The 16,956-nt window shown below is 43.9% G+C and overlaps 2 protein-coding genes across 2 annotated transcripts; both read right to left on the bottom strand.

Moving 5' to 3' along the window:
* Positions 1 to 919: 919 nt before the first annotated feature.
* chac1 (ChaC, cation transport regulator homolog 1 (E. coli)) lies at positions 920 to 2,770 on the bottom strand. Its single transcript, XM_046060582.1, has 3 exons — positions 2,149 to 2,770; positions 1,993 to 2,028; positions 920 to 1,798 (listed from the first exon to the last, which is right to left on the bottom strand). The coding sequence occupies exons 1-3, from the start codon at positions 2,317 to 2,319 to the stop codon at positions 1,415 to 1,417; spliced, it is 591 nt and encodes a 196-aa protein (XP_045916538.1). The 5' UTR covers positions 2,320 to 2,770; the 3' UTR covers positions 920 to 1,414.
* Positions 2,771 to 6,480: 3,710 nt separating this feature from the next.
* Positions 6,481 to 16,197, bottom strand: dll4 (delta-like 4 (Drosophila)). The gene is made up of 11 exons (XM_046061061.1): positions 15,725 to 16,197; positions 15,302 to 15,562; positions 14,844 to 14,901; positions 13,929 to 14,192; positions 11,780 to 11,840; positions 10,523 to 10,653; positions 10,137 to 10,306; positions 9,799 to 10,018; positions 8,606 to 9,344; positions 8,115 to 8,223; positions 6,481 to 7,619 (listed from the first exon to the last, which is right to left on the bottom strand). Exons 1-11 carry the CDS (start codon positions 15,776 to 15,778, stop codon positions 7,614 to 7,616), a joined length of 2,073 nt encoding a protein of 690 aa, XP_045917017.1. The 5' UTR covers positions 15,779 to 16,197; the 3' UTR covers positions 6,481 to 7,613.
* Positions 16,198 to 16,956: the final 759 nt, after the last annotated feature.

Here is a 16,956-nt window from a genome sequence, read left to right as displayed (position 1 = left end):
ACTGTCCAGGAGTTGGCGGATGCTTTAGTCCAGGTCTGGGAGGAGATCCCTCAGGAGACCATCCGCCACCTCATCAGGAGCATGCCCAGGCGTTGTAGGGAGGTCATACAGGCACGTGGAGGCCAAACACACTACTGAGCCTCATTTTGACTTGTTTTAAGGACATTACATCAAAGTTGGATCGGCTTGTAGTGTGGTTTTCCACTTTGATTTTGAGTGTGACTCCAAATCCAGACCTCCATGGGTTGATAAATTTGATTTCCATTGATCATTTTTGTGTGATTTTGTTGTCAGCACATTCAAGTATGTAAAGAAAGGAGTGTTTAATGATTATTTCATTCATTCAGATCTAGGATGTGTTATTTTAGTATTCCCTTTATTTTTTTGAGCAGTGTGTATATATAGTAAAGTGTAACTGTAAACCAGCTGCTTGGAACAAGCCTCGGGCCTTGTATGGGTGTCAAATGTGGCCTGTATATGCACATGTCTTTATATGTAATATTTTGTGTCAGTGTCTCCCACATTTTTTTTGGTTGTGACAACTTCAGCCTACACCTTTGGTGTGGCTGTGTGGCGTGATCAGTTATGAGTGATTTTTACTTCGACTATTTCATTGTAAGGATTTTAAAGGTCTGAGATTACAGTTCAGTAATCCTTGGGGGGAGGGGTGCACGCTTTTGTTATCCCCTTAATGTCAGTTTGTCAAAAGGCCTGGGGGTGTTGACCACTGGTCTATTTCCAAGTCAGCCTTTCCATAGATGGATGTAGAAACATGACCCTGCCTCTTTTTCCCCAGAGTAACCATTTTAAAACCCTGGTAATAAGTTTTACTAGAATGAACCACATGCCTTGGAGGTTGTGCATTTTGGCTGGCATGAGCGAAAAGTTCATGTTAGAGGAAAAAAAAAAAACCACACAATTACTGTTTAACTTTTTATTTGTATTTTGCTTCTACAGTGGATGGAAGTTGCCACAAGCAACTAGTAAAAAACAACTGGTTCATACCTTTAAGAAAAAAAACCAAACCATTTAATTGCAAACAGGTTCAACTACCACAATTGCTTTGCCGTCTGAATGGATTGGATGGAGTCAGAGTTGTGCAAATAAAAATAAAATTATAGAAAACCCCACATGTGAACAGATCTTCAGACAAGAATTCAGTGATCACACATTTAACAGGTGTAACGTTACATGTAAACATGGGTCAGAACAAAAGTAACCCAGTTAATATCATGCTTCCCTTTTGTTTTCATTTCAGTAGCATTCAATGAATTCAAGTACACTGGATGGTAACGTGAACCTAGATTTCACAACATAAAACATAGGTGGACTGCATGATTGGTGAAAAGCCTCTGGGTGATGTATGTGTAGTGTATTCATCCACGATACAAGCTAGTGAGACACAGGGTACAAGCTACTGCAGGGCCAACAGACAGTGCACCATGGTCTGTGCGGCTGCCTCGATGGAGAACAGGTGATGGTCTTCAACGTGCGGGCAGCTGCTCCTCATGAACTCAGCCAAGCGGAGCAGATACTCCAGGTTGTGGCCCGTCTTTCCACTGCACACAGCAATCTGGAACCCGATCTCCTCCGAGCTGGCCGGCCCCAGGTACAGGGGGTTGTCTGCAGTGGCGATGTACACCAGCGCCTGAACCGGAGGTTGGTTCTCCCCCTTGGGGAAGAACTCCACCATTTTGGTGACGTAGCCGCCGCAGACCGTCTCGCGCACATTGAGGTACTTCAGGGACTCCTCGACTTGAGAGCCTGTCACCTCAAAAGCCACACCCCAAGTGCTCTCCTGTGGGGGGGGGGGGATAATAATACAAGTTCAGTGATTATGCAGTGGGGGATCATCTTTACATTCTCTACAGCATTTGTGTTACTTTATTTGACAGCTCATACTAATAACATTTCTGAAAGTATGCCAGAGTTAGTCCCCAGCAGGCAACAGCGTCACTGGCAAACCAATAGGATGTAGAGTTTTCCACTTACATCATCATCTTCAATCAGCGTCACCACTCTTCCGGGCTGCAGAGGAAAGAGAGAGAAAATGGGTCACGGCCATGAACAATGTCTGATGGTAGTGTGAGCCACCATAAGCCAACTAACATCATGTGGCAAAGTACGCACTAACAGTAAGCATCTTACCAACTCGTCATTCCCGCGGTGGAAGTTGTCTCCGTGCCAGAAACGTCTCTTGTAGCCTTGTATGTAACCAACCTTGCTCCTCATGTACTTGAAGTCGGGCTTCCACACCAGTGACCCGTACCCGAATATCCACAAGCTGGTCTTCTCGGCGACGATGTTTTGAGGCTTCATTTTGATCGATGGTGTTGACGACTTTTTTTTCCCCAGTTTGATGGGATTAGCTAAGATGACTAGCTAGCTAGCGTTAGCTTCCTCCGGTCCAGGAGCAGCGGTACCGGTTGGCTCGCAGGTATACCGCGGACGGTATTTGAGCCCAACTGCTTAGCAGTTGCGAAGATGGAGTTTCGCAGTTGATTTTGCCTTGCACTATGCATTGCCGTTGCATTAGAGGTGCCGCATTATGCCTTAAAAATCCATGGCAGCCGCTTTGGCCTTCAAGTCGATGGGGGAAAATAACAAAACCCGTTTCGACCAGCTGCTTCGCTGGCCGGTGACTCTACGAACGTACAGCTGACGAATTTAAAGATCAAGGTTTGTGTTTGGGATGTCAGCGTTTGAAATACGTTACGGTTCACCCGGGTCAAGACGCCGCAGCGATTTGAAGCGTTTCCTCGATAACATGGCGACGAGGCGCTCACGTATTTATACAGTCCAGGGACTGTGGGCGAGTCCATGCCAGTGTTTTTGGCCAATAAAATGTAAGGAAGACTTGTTCTCGATCCCATTTTATCCAATAAAAATTCGGTGCGCCGAATAAGGCAGGACTTCAAACCAACCCAGTTACACTATTGGCTCAGATTTGACGGGAGACGCACACCGATATTTCAACGTGATTGGTCAATGAACTGTCACACCCTCCGACTCGATTTATGATTGGTCGCCTGTGTTGTCATTCTTTGAATACATTTCCATATGGTTCAGACTTGATGTGGCTGATGCAACTTCCCTCAGCATTTCGGGTCCATAGCAGCAACCAAGCAACATACCAAGACATTGCATCAGACTTGGTCTAGGAGAGAGGCCCAGTTAGAGCGATGTATTTTATTTCACAAGATAGGCAAAAAGAAAATAGACAGAAAATATAGGAAAAACTATAAAATGCTATGTGAAATTTAACACAACAACAACATAAATAATAAATATTTCTACGGGAATTATCTGTACACAGTATGGAAATCACTCCTGACATGTGAGGGAATAAGCAGCTTTTTTATACAGTCTATAATCAGCCAGGGCAAGGCAGGGCTATGATCTCCCACAGCTCAAAGATCCAATAGCAAGACGAAGGTTACTGAGAATCCCACACTACCACCACATTCATCTCAGCCCTCTGGAACCAGGCAGAAAACGTGTTGAAATACTTTTCAAATTTGATTTGTTGTGTAAAACAGTTTTGTTTTTGTTGGTCATTTTGACATGCCACATGTGGCTGGCTCACTAGAGGGTTGGCCTTTTATCATTCAAAATCTTACTCTAGCAAAAGCTAGAAAAAGATTATAGTGAATGAAAACTGCCAAAACACAACCCACAGTGGTAACACAACAAAAAAAGGACTGATGATCAGAACGAGGGAAGAGAAGATCAAATGTACAACAATGGCCACCACTCCTGCTGGAGCTGATATACTGTAATAGCAGAGGCTCATCTGCGCTCAATAGATAGATTATCTATAAATAGCTGGCATTATCTGCCTCCATAAGAGGCCAGACCACTGTATCAGCTCTTCATAAATCTAAAGCACCGCACAATCCAGGCTTTTGAGTGACCCTGTGTCATGCACATTCACATCCATCCACTCCTCGAACCTGTCTCTGCGCTGCTCTAAGCACAGGCCACTAAAGGCTTGACTAAGCCAAGCTGACAGACCTGCCTAATCTAAGCCCACTGATTTGATGTTTGGACTAGACGATTAATCAAAAATTCACCTGGCTATATTTGTCTTTGCTGTCAAACAAATATACTTAAAATAGATCACCATTCAAGACCCAGACTAAAATATTAACTCTTGGGGTAACTTGTGTCATTATATCCCTCGTGGTTTTGCTTGTTTTTCTGGCCCACAAGACATGAAGTATAATGCAGACAAACGAGACAGACTGCATACATCACTCCTGCAGCACTGAAGCAGGAGGTTGTGCTTTAAGTATGATGTAAACATTCTTTAGGTCAGGAGCTTGTTGCTGGGGGAGATGAGCATCTAAAAGTTGATCCTAACGAATATGACACAGAAAACATCCACAGAACAGATGTGTTTATGTGCTAAAGATTCAGTCTCAGATTCTTCCAGTAGGTTTGCCTGAATCATTGGATGCGTCATGTATTTATAATTTAATGGTTGAATCCATGTGTCATGCTCTAAATCATGTTTAGGCAGCTATTTTAATTGTGTCCCTTTAAACTTGAGTGTACCTGCTTTATTTTGGCATGCACTGACCACTTATTTCCTGTGTGTGGGTTTTTTACTGACACCTAGTGTTAATCAACGAGACGACTACAAGTGCAGTGCAGGGCGAGGTTACAGAGAGTTACAACAGCGTCACAGTGTATCGGTATAATCTGCCTTCACATGCGTGTACAAAAACGGTCAGGAGCCACACTAGGCTTTAAATAAGTAAGAGAGAGAAAGAGTTGCAGCTTTGAAACTTCCACACTTCTCATAAAGAGATAGGAAGATGTCAAATCTGCTTCCTGATTCTCCATGCATCTTTCCCTCTCGTTCCTTCTTTAGAACAAATACTGCTGATTAGTGTGTTTGTCTGCGCTCTCGCTTGTTTTGAGGTTGCTTTCCTGAAAATCCCAAGTCATCTGTGCAGATTGAAGAGAGTGATGCGTGAGAAAAATTGCTGGCCCTGCGCGTGCCTGTTCTGCATTTTTTAATCAGGGAGGAAACAGGAACTGACGTCACTGGGTCACAAACAGGATGCTGTGATTATAAGACAATGAAAATACCCGGCCATGCTATGGAGACCCAGAGGCCAAAGAGCAAAGCCCTAGCATGTGTTTGCCACTGTGAGCAAGTGTGAATGAGGGTGTGTGTCTGCTTATAGGTGTGAGTATGATGATGGTGGGAAGAAGCCCTTCACTACTATCAGGCTGGGTCAGGTAACAGAGCAAAGTGTGTGTGTGTGGGGGGGCCTTTTACTAGATGATTAATTGCTGCGATAACGTGTATGTTTTTCATGAGCCAGGCCGGAAGCACCCTTTTCCAAACTTGTTTTTTACGCACACACAAGCCCTTAGATGAGGATGCCTAGGTCAACAGGCTAACAGGATGTGTGTGAGGGAAAAGCCATCCAGATTCTCTGCCGAGTGTTGATTGCTGCTGATTAGGGGGTGTTGACTGTCGCGGGATTTCTGTTAACTGGAGGCAGGAGAGGTTTGCATTTGATAATGCGGATGGCACGTTTCCTAGAAATGGATTTTCAGACACACTGGAACAAATTTTCAGACGGATCCGCGGGTGATATCTCAAGGGGAAATTCGATTGACCAGATTTCACTGAGAAGTCAACTTTTCTAAACTAGAGATCTTGTTATTTATGTGGATTCATACCAGATCCACAGGCTCCCATCTGGTTTCCCCTCCCCTCTGGTGACAGCCCCAGTGTTGGGCCCTCTCCCCAGCCTTGTCTGCAGGAGTGGGTAGCACAGAACTGGGCATTGAAATATTGCTCTTAACCCTGAAGGGGAGGCAGGCAGTTGGGGAGCCTGTAAGTGTTTGAGTGTGTTTTTTTTGTGGGAGGAGGTCTGCGCGCTGTGTGTCATGCACACGGGGCGAGAGGCCTGACATATGCTGCTGTTTTTATGGCACTACAGACTCTCTCTGTACTCCCCCCACGGCATCTGTTTGGTTGGCTGTGTGTGTGTGTGTGTACACGGAACGTGTGTGTATTACAAGGGGTTGTTGAGGGGGGCGTTCCCCTTTGCCCTGCGCCTGGCTTTGTTTCGCCATTTCCAGCTTGAGGGGGTGGTATCCGTGGAAACGGATTTGAATTTCAAGCCAATTTAGGGTCGGAGAGAGAACGAGGGGTGGGTGAGCGGGGTGGGAGCCAAAGGCGTTTCCAGGAATTACTCAAAGTAGTGATGCTACAGGCAGGGGGCTTTACGTCCCTACCTAATGTCCCAAACATTTAATGTGATGTGTGAATGTAGAAGAGCAGCTGGATTTCATATTCATAAACCTGCTTACAATTTAAGAGGTCTAGCAGAGCGATATGAGTATAAACTGAGCACAGGACAAAAAAAATGAATGCAATACACACCATTTGTACTCATTTCATTATTTAAAAACAACCTCAAAAATAAATTTCCCCTTCCATTTACTGATATCAAATTCAAAGTTTTCAAGGAAGTTTTATTCTTCAGAAGTTTGGTCCTTATAAATATGCATTATATACAAAATAATATTATAAAACATATAAAGAGCAGTGTGTCATATTTAAATTAAACTCTGGAAATAATCATTTAAAAAAATTACATTATTGGTTCTGTAGTTTTGAAATTTATTATAGGCAGGCAGTGGTGTGACAGTCTTTTCTCCTTGTTTTTCTCAGTTGGGTTGCATAAAAAAAAACCCACGCTTTTCTATGCAAACTTTTCCTTTCTCTTGGATCTTGCTGGCACAGCACAGGCTATTGCGCTCCTGTGGTTTTCTCTTCAAATCCCTGTTGATTCAAAAAAGTGTTTTCCCCCCCGATTTATTTTTGTTGTGCAAGAGATCCAAGAACAGACAAGGGCACAAATTTAGTGTTCAAACCCCTCTTTTAAGGCTTGTAGTGAAGTTGGGCTGCATACAATCTTCACCGTTGCGTGGAAACCAGTCCAACCAGTCATTTTCGCATGATTGACAGCTGAAGATTAGTTTCAGACATTCATAACTCTCAGTGTTTGTGAGGTTGGATTGTGACAGTGGGTGAGTTCACTCGTCTCGACCCTGAGTCTTGCATAGCAGGCGAAGATGGCAGGAGTGAGTGTGGGTGTATGGGGGTTTCAAGGGGTCAAATCTTAGGCACCTTTTTTTATTACTGATTGATTGGCCGTCTAAGTCATCATGATTATCACACAAGGCCGGGTCAGATACGAGGGGCGATGATCCACCTTCGCCTCCTTCTCCTGTCAAGGATGGCCGAGATTATAAATTAGTATTTCACCGGTGTCAGTCTCCACACCTTGTGTAGTGAGTCTATTCGCCAGTCTGTTTAACCATTGTCACCACTGTGAGAGGTCCTTCACTGTACATGTTTTGCATACAAACACTCGGTCAACATAAAGTTTCTCAGTTCTGTTCTTTTTTCTTTTGCAGAGCAGAGATCTCTGCCCTCTCCAGTTCTCAAGTGTTCCAGAGCAGCAGTGGACATCTTAAACAATCTCCAGTCTCTTTTCAGCATTTGTAAACAATCCAGAATATTATATTCTGCCTCGATTGTGTCTTTTTCCTCCTTCCCTTGCCTCCAGACCCCTCACAGTTTATACCTGTCGGAGAAAAAAGGAGAGCACAAAACTGTATTACAAACACAACAAAATAAAATGACACAATAATCCCAAAGCTAAAAGTGTTTTTACAACACGTTTTGAACTGTTGCTGGCCATATACTTCAGTATTAACATTATATTATCCTTGGAAATGAACTGAAAAATTCCACTAAATGCCATCGCAGTAAAACATAGCACCTTCGAGACCAAGCAGAGCCAAACATATGTGAGGAATCAGTATAAGTTCGGACCTTAGGTCATCACATGGCCAAGATAAAGAATGGTCAGGGTAATTTACAGAAACCAATAATGCTGTTGATTGGGCTTCCACCAGCTTAGGTCCAAATACCAGAACACCGCCTTTCTACAAATAGCACCATCCCCTGTCTTAAATGTTGCTGCACTAGTGAGGGATGGGGCACTTGGGACGAAATGATACATTTCAAGTGGAGGATCTGCGGAAATGCTGATGAAGATGTGGTTTTATTGGCTTACCTCAGTCGCTATGACGCATTCCCTCCTTTCCTCTGCTATAACAAATACCGACTGGTACATGGAGTCTCTTGAGGAACATATCGTTGATATCCTACACTCTGGCTTTTCACTGCAAACACAAATCACACTTGGTGTTAACACAAACTAGAAGCACATGGCAGAGCTATGCATTAGTTGCGCACATACACAGTGAGGCTGCGGGGAGGATGGGGGCTGTTTGTAGCAAAGCAATTGTCAAACGTGTATACACTCTGTGGGAATGACAAATGTATAGTTTCCAAGATTGAAAAAAACAGTTGGGGCTTATTGTTGGGTGAGAGCACCCATTAATAGTAATTCCCACTCAGCAGGGACACAAAGATACATCACTGCATGAGCACAATAAATAGAGGGAGCTATGGAAATTTCCCAGTACTTTGACACACATTATCATATGTTCACATGATAGTTAGTACAAGTAGTACAAGTAGCGTGAATACGGTTCCTCTTACCTGTACATTCTACTCAAAGGCATTTTGTCTTCTAAACATTTGTCATAAATAAGACTTTTATCCTCTTGTGACTTGTCATCCTTGAACTCCTTTGAGTTAGAGTTGTACGAGTCCAAGTGATAGTTTTTGTGGATAAAGTTCGATTTCTCTGAATCACAGTCCACCTCCAGGCCGATTTTCTGGTTGGTGTTTTTCAGCTGGCACTCTGGGATCAGGTTGTCTCTCTGAACATTGGACAGGTTGTTCATAGTCTCTGTGTCTCCCCGCTCTCTTTGGGCCTGCCTGTGGATGTGCCTCAAAGCCAAGCCCACCATACACAGCAACACCAGCAGCGCCACCAGCCCCACGGCCAAAGAAACTGCTGCCCACTGGAAGCCATCTTGAATCTCGCCGTTGGTCACGGGAGAGGTGACGGCGGCGAAGAACTCGCAGCGAGGCCCAGTGAAGCCTGATGTGCAGATGCAGGTTGCTGGAGGCTTGCCTGGACCGCCTCCCCCAGTGCAAAGACCCCCGTTGAGGCAGGGTCGAAGGGAGCACTCATCTAGGACTCTGTCGCAGTTGCGTCCCCCGTAGCCAGCGGGACAGACGCAGGTGTAGTCGTTGATTCGGTCTTGGCAGGTGCCACCGTTGAGGCAGGGCTCCCTGGCGCACTCATTGATGTTGATTTCGCAGCGCTGGCCGGTAAATCCTGCACGGCAGCTACACATACGCAAGCCACTGTGAATCAGACACAGACCACCTACAGAAGAGGAGGCTGGTTAGAATCAACAAACACAGCTAACATTAGCAAAGAAATGACAGACATTTCAAAATCAGAAAGAACATGATCTACATGAACCTTCCCCTGAGGCCCCTTCGCTTCACACATTTCCATCGCATCCACAGTGTGGCCACAGCACTGTGTGTTATTCTCCCAACACACACAACGATCCAGAGCCCTCCATGTTTACAAGAACACAGAAATCGAGCTGTGCTGAATATTTGTCCCCTTTCATCAACAATCGCTGCGAGCTGTGGCGACATTTACAAGCTGCTGCTCTGAGCTGCCGAGTGTTTATATGGAGGACAATAGACACCAAGTTCCCTGTAATTCCTGTTGTTCCACTTTGCTTCCAGTTGCAGGAATTTGAAGGGGGGAGAAAGAGCGAGGGGAAGTTCAGAAAGGGGGGGCAAAGAGGGGAGGAAGACTTTACCATTAGCGCAGGGAAGCGACGTGCACTTGTCCACTCTCTTCTCGCAGTTGAGTCCGGTGTAGCTGCGCGGACACTCGCACATGTAGCTGCGGCCATTGTCCTTCTCCCAGCATTTGCCACTGTGGAAACAGGGGGAGTCAGCGCACGTCAGCAGGCTGTGCTCACAGTGGGAGCCCTCGAAGCCTTGGGGACATGTGCACATGTAGCCACTTTCCAAATTCTGGGGAAAAGGAAAGGAAAGGAAAAGTTAGTCGGACAATCAAAACCTAGAGAATTAACCCCGTCCCTCTATTTTTTTTGAATATTAGAATATAAAAATGTATCCATTTCTAACTCACTGTGCATTTCCCTCCATTCCTGCAGGGGTTGCTGTCACACTCCTGCATCTCCAGCTCACAGTTGACCCCTGTGAAACCAGGCAGGCATGTACATGTATAGCTGCCCTGTCCGGTGTTCATACAGGTGGCGCCATTCACACAAGGATGGTGATGGGTGCAGAAGTTCAGGTCTGGGGGAGAAAAGAGTGTTTGTTTACAGGGAACATAAAGAGGGAAAAGAATAAAGCTATCCCCTCCGGATGTGCACAGAGCTATGGCTGGGACACTTCAGAGGAAAGCTAATTTACTAATGCTTTCAAGTTAATTCAAATGAAAACAGCGCACAAGTAATACGAGAACATCGTTTAAAAAGGAACAGCAGCAGTGGTCCATGTTGTATGGTGTACCTTGGTCACATAATAGGCCTCCCCAGCCCTCCTGACAGTTACACTGCCATGGCAGCTGGCAGGTACCGTGCTTACAGGCCGGGTACTTCCTACACTCGTCACAGAATGTGCCTTGCCAGCCATCTCGGCATCTGCAAGAAAATAGGTTCTTTGATGAATCACTTATTCCTCATATTGTACGTCTTATAATTGCCATGAATAACATATCTGAAACTGGTAGTTAAAACTGCCAATTTCAGTTCTCTGAAACATGCAATCAGTCAACTTAGATTAAATGAGAGCAGACATCTGTGCTTTATTGCCCCGTCACGGATTAGCTGTCATCAATCATGTAACAAGACATTAATAGCTGCAGCACAGTTGGATCCAGTCATTAAATGCTCATATGAATCCATCTTGAAAAATTTTATTTTATTTTTTAAAGTGTTTTTTTTTTCAGAAGGCCTGGGTTCAGTGCCAACGTTAATCATGCATCAGCACAAATTATGCCCCCCCCCAACCTCATTACATCATTACATACAAGAAACATTGTTTTTTCCAATAAACATGGTGAATGATATAAACATTGTCTACAATTTGAATGCAGTAACTACAGGATGAACAGAGGCTGATATTGGGGGGGAGGGGGTGGGGTTGTCAAACAATCACAAAGGTATGTACAGTGTATATTAAGGATAAATAAAGATAATGTAATAATACAAAGGTGAAATACTGCTGAACAGATTTCTGGCAGCCAGCCAACAGTCAACACATTTTTTTCTTGCTTCCCATGAATATATTTTTCTCAGCACAGTTTTCAGCGGCCTTGTCGTGCCATGAGATTGGCGGACTTAAGATGTGCTTTAAAGGTTCCAACATTTTTTTGCTGAGTGAGCAGAGACATGGGCGCAGCTTTACGGTGTTGGATATAAAAGGGTTTAACCTCAATTTGGGTCAGTTTTAGCAGTGGGAATGATGGATTTGTGTCTGAAAAGAGGGCAAAATAGGATTCAGGAGGAATTTCTCACAGCAAGTCGGTTAGTGTGTGTGTGTGTGTGTGAATTATCCTTGCTGGTAATTGATTGAGCAAGTGAGTGAGTGAGACAGGGTAGTGACAAGAAATGAACATGGGAAGCCAGTGAGTGATGCTGGGAGACAAGAGAGGGAATAGACGGAAATGTTGTTGATTTAGAGAACTTAAACCTCTCTTAATAAATGTGTTCCCTCTTACGCAACAGCCAACACCTATTTCAACACTTCATAATTATTAATACTTACACACACTCGCCAGGTTTGGAGCAGTTTCCATTCCTCTCGCTACAGCCTTCCAGACAGATAGCTAAAGCAAAGAGAAAAAACAAACATAGTCAGTCTGCTCCTCTTTTTTGCTGGTGCGCCCATCTGGTTGTTTTAGCATAGTGGTGCCTGGTGACACTATGTATCAAACACTCAACTTTCATAAGAGTAGTAGCTAAAAGCCTTTTAAAACAACACTGTAGAGCTCTATACCGACAACGAGGCTACAGATCACTCATTTTCTTGAAATAGCCAACTGTGACTCTATTTGTTGAAACAGGCTTACATTAGGGCCTAAATCTGTCTCAACTTTCCTTAGAAGCCTTCATTTGATCTAAACCTGTCCGCCACACCCCCAGCTGCCACGGGGGAAATCGGTTGAGGGTTTGTTTGTCCTGTTTTAAGTGTACCGGTCTTGCATGACACTGATTTGCAGGACTACATATCAGGCGACTGACGGTAAGCGGCCGGTTTAGTCCAGAACAGATGCTTGCTCTCAATAGCAGACAGCTGTCACTATTGTTGTTTGTGGTCTGCCAGAACCATATTTGCAGCTGCTACTACCGCGCGCCCAACAATGGAAGGGACTAAACATCGATGGCGCGTGGCGGATAATAATGCCGCGATTAACCTTGGCGCGTGCAGTCGGCCGGGCTCCTCCTCTGTCAATGCCCGCGCACCCCCCGCCTGCGGATTATGTTACCGGGCACGCGCTGTACAGTACTAGATCTACATGAAGGTAGTTTTTTTTTTTTTTTTAAATAAACACAAATTCTCAGTTCTAAGTTGGATGTGATTTCATTAAGACACAAACTGTTTCAAACTGCCAATTAAAGTCACAACTGTGTAAGCTCATTTGCATATTGACAAGCTAAAGGAAATGATCATAACCCTTACAGCTGTGTCCATTAGCTATTTATTTACAGTTTAATTAGGATGATTTTTTTGAGATTTGAGAGCTGCTGCTTGCCTATCTTTAGCTAAAGTTCACAGCATGTGTTTTTGCTTGATTGTGCTTGAGTTTCTTCAAGGTCCTAAAACATGCCCGAAACACCAGTCTTGTTTAAATTGATGTAGGCTATGGGAGTGTTAGAGAGGGGGGGTTAGGCTTCTGAAAGATGCCCAATCTATCTTTTGCATGTATATTTTCTGTAGTCACAGACGATTGATGTGTCTGTAATTGCGACACGTGAGCCCATCTGGTTAGAATTTGGCGCCACAGTCAAAATAGCACATGCCAATTTCTCTTTCACCACCAAGTGACATGGATGACAGATCCGCTGTCACCCATGTGGTCACATATCCAGCACATGGTAACTATTACTCTCATGGTGCCTCCTTCCAATCTACTCTTTGATTAATTTGTTTTGGTGAAAAGTGCCTATTGTGGAGCCAAATGGCATCGGGCCTCCTCATAGGCCCATTCAGACCTATCCAAAACATGGGAGTGTTGGTTTATGATTTAGCTAAGTGGGTTTGCACAAGTATAATGTGCCTGTTGTCATGCTAGTGCCGTCTGTCCCTCAACCCATATTCAATAAGTGTTCACAAACCCACAACCAATTACACATCAGAATTTTACAAATTATATGAGGCAGATATCTCTGAAAAATGCTTTCTACACCAAAATTGCTTATCACACTTGCTAGACTACATTACGTCATGTCTTGTTATAGTACTCAACATCTTGTGGCCTTAATGATGATGACCTATGGGTTATCTTACAACTTAATAACTACTGATATCTGGAACTTGTGCCTGCCCACAAATCTGGTTTCTCTCTAGGCCCTAAACCATAATGATGAAGGGTAAAGGTCATGCACCATGAGGATACCTCGCAGAAGTTACAACTCTTGTGAGGTAAGGCCTGTCCACTCAATCATACAAGGAGTTCTTATCATACCAAGCTGCACATTTAGGCTGAAACAGTATCTGCGAGTCATTTGCAAACATCTGGATGACTCTCGTGTAAAAAAATACACAGACACAAGGTCAGAGCAACACTGAACAACAGAACTCCATGAGTCAACTGACAGACATGCAAGAAAGAGAGTAAGACCAGACTGCTGATGTAACGCAAATCAGCTAGGTGTGAACAGGCCTAATGCAAGACATTTTGTTGATTGCTTACGTTCTTCGCAGTATTTCCCCTTCCAGCCAAGCATGCAGGATAGCTGCCCGTTACGGTTGCAGGTGTAGTGGCCAAATCGGTCATCCCTGGGCGTGCACCTTTTGGAACAACTTTCTCCATAGTAACTTTCGTTACAGATGAACCGGTAAGAATATCGTAGCTCTGTCTGCTTTTCGGTCTGTACGTCCTGAGACCAGTCAGTTCCTACACCCAGCTGTCTTTGGATGGCAAAAAAGCTTATCAAAAAGTCTGAGTTGCTGGTATCTGAAAGAGAAAGAGGGGGAAGTCAGAATTAATTTAGGATATCAAAGCTTGTTTATGGCCTTAGATGATTATGGTTTTATGTCAAGGACTGCATCATAAATGGCTTGTGGGTTCAAAAGTCATTCGGTTTTGTTCTAATAATCTGCACAGTACCAAGCTGCATCCCTTATCAAATCCCATACAGCTTAGATGAAAGATAAACTCAGGTTTGAAATTTCCTCTTTCTTTCCGTCAGCAAAAACATTCCCAGGCCCAGTCTCCTCTTCCAAAGGGCGGAACAGAGTAAGGTGTAAAATACAGGAAGATGTAGTCAGGGGTTTTTGGCAGGCACTGTGTATTCTCACCAAAGCCCACAGCTCTTTCCCACGCCAAAAATAAACCAGAGGAAGTTCAATTGTATTGGGTATAAGAATGAAAAAAGGTGTTCTGAAGTTCATAACAAAGGAGTGAATAGGCTGAAAATGTGTGAAATTGTGAACAATTAACAAGCTGTGGAGAGGAGCATGTTGACTGCCTGAGCTGTGTAAATTGCCTAAATTTAACTTTTTTTGTGCTTGTATTTGTGCAAAAATGGTAAACTAGTTGGAGAACCTCATGTGTTCAATGTACAGACAGAGCTCCCTCCTGTGGTAAAAAAAGTGTTGCACTTACCTACAGGTAGATTTCCATAAGGTGAATGCCAGGCTTCAATTATTAATGAAAACGACCCCTGAGGAGAAAACACATGCAGTTCATTAATATCTATTTTACTGTTTTTTTTTTTTTTTTTTTTTTTTTTGACAGAGCTCATTATTTAAGGAGGAAATCGTACATCAAAACTATTGTTTTTCACAGACTGTTCATTCAACAGGGCTATTTCAATTTAAGGCTTCGTTTATAAAATATGTGTTGCAATGATCACTGCATGGCCTTCTGGATTTTGAAATGAACGACGTGGTAGCAGTCCAATCTGTTTGTCGACAGAGTATTACCTAATGATATGGATTAGATGAGCTGACCAATAACCGGTGCGCTCCCAAAATGCATAGCAGTTCCCTGAAACAACATTAATAGTGGTCGCTGAAATAAAACAGATAGCCTAAAGTGGATTCACTGCTCCACGCTCTTACCGGCCATCCAAAGTTGAACGGTATTTGTATCGGTCCAGGTAAAGTGCCACTGTCCTTGGCGCTGAAAGAGTTTGTCCCCAGCACTGCTGTCATTGTACTTCCAAAGATGCAGTCACCTGGCGAGACCACAGCCTGATAGTTCTTCAAGCAAATTCTAAAATAAGTCCTGCAGTTGGGTTTGCATGCGTTCCCGTTTGCCAGCAAACCTTTGTGATTTTTAAATTCGTGAAGATCGAGCTCAAAAACACCAGAGCCCCATACCTAAAAGAGAAGGAAATATGATTTAGGAAAACGTCGGTGCAGTTACATATCTAGCTTATTCTTTTTTCTTTTTCTTTTTTTGACATGAAAACAAGTGGCACTCCATCTGTGATCGCCGAGCTCTCTCAGGATCACGAGGGGATGTGTTATCCTCCTTCATACCTGTGATATCAACGTGGTGCTGAATGCGATGGTAAAGGTGAACCAGGCTGCCATCCTTCTCGCTTCTCCAGGGCAGCCGCGTCACCAGCCAATAAAGCAGCAAAACCTCCCTATTCCAAAGTATTTACACCGAGGAAAAAAACAAATGGGGGCGCAAAAAATTCTCAAAACACGTATAAATCCTTCTTCACTCCCAGGGAGTTCTCCTGTCGGTCCTTGTGACTGTGCGTCAAAAAAACAAAAACAAAACACAAGAGTCCAGAGAAAGCGTTTCCAAGCTCCAAGTTATCCAAAGGTGAGGGAAGACCAATATCCACAGCCGTGCTTCTTTCTGTCAGCAGGCGTCCCCTCCTTGCATGGTACTGTACTCCACAATGGTCACTCCGCTATGTGTGCGCGGCTCAGAGCTTGTTTTGGTGCTGAACTTGGTGCGTCAGTGCGCCACGGATGTTCATCACTCGTCTATTACTCGTGAATGAACCGTAGTGTGTCCCCTCCCAGATATATAGACTTGCACTGCGCTGCTCATTACATAAACTGCCAATCACTCCACTGACACCGCCCCCTTCACATATTCAGCCCCCTTCCCTTCCAACCCAACAACAATTATCCAGATTTAATACCCACTGGCACTGTGCTGACTGACCACCATGGATACTGGGCGATTATTAACAAGCCCTAACATCTGTTGACTTATTTTTAGCGCACAATGCGCTGGACGCACATTTGCACATTATGGACAGTGAGTAAGGACAATGCAGGAGAGCCGAAACTTCGAGAAAAGAAAGCAGGAATTCAATTACTGCCTTACTCCTTGCACCCTTTTGCCCTTGGTTCCACTCAATTGCACGCCTAATTAGCCCCTACTAGCATTGCAGCCGCGCGCACTATTTCCTTTCAGATCCTTCACTCTCTGTGGGGTCATATGTGTCTCTCCCCCGGGCTGGATCACAAACAATGAAACTAGAAATGTGATTAAAAGACAAATCTCCCCAGCATTAAAAAAAAAATGCTATTGACATTGAAATCCACTTTCTTTATTGTTTATTTTAAGCATACAGACAAAACAGATTAATAGCCCATGCCAGATGTGTAAATCAACCCACAACGTATGTATTTTTATTTTAATATTAAATTCTCCATATCACTAATAAAATACATAGAATACTGTTTCCATTTAGGCACGAATCCACAGGCCGACATTGTGTCCGATGTCGCCTTTTTTTTCTAAC

The sequence above is a fragment of the Micropterus dolomieu genome, linkage group LG10 (genome assembly GCF_021292245.1).
Source record: "Micropterus dolomieu isolate WLL.071019.BEF.003 ecotype Adirondacks linkage group LG10, ASM2129224v1, whole genome shotgun sequence".
Classification (NCBI taxonomy): domain Eukaryota; kingdom Metazoa; phylum Chordata; class Actinopteri; order Centrarchiformes; family Centrarchidae; genus Micropterus; species Micropterus dolomieu.
Note: the sequence above shows the minus strand (reverse complement) of the source record. Positions and strands in the feature narration are given on the sequence as shown.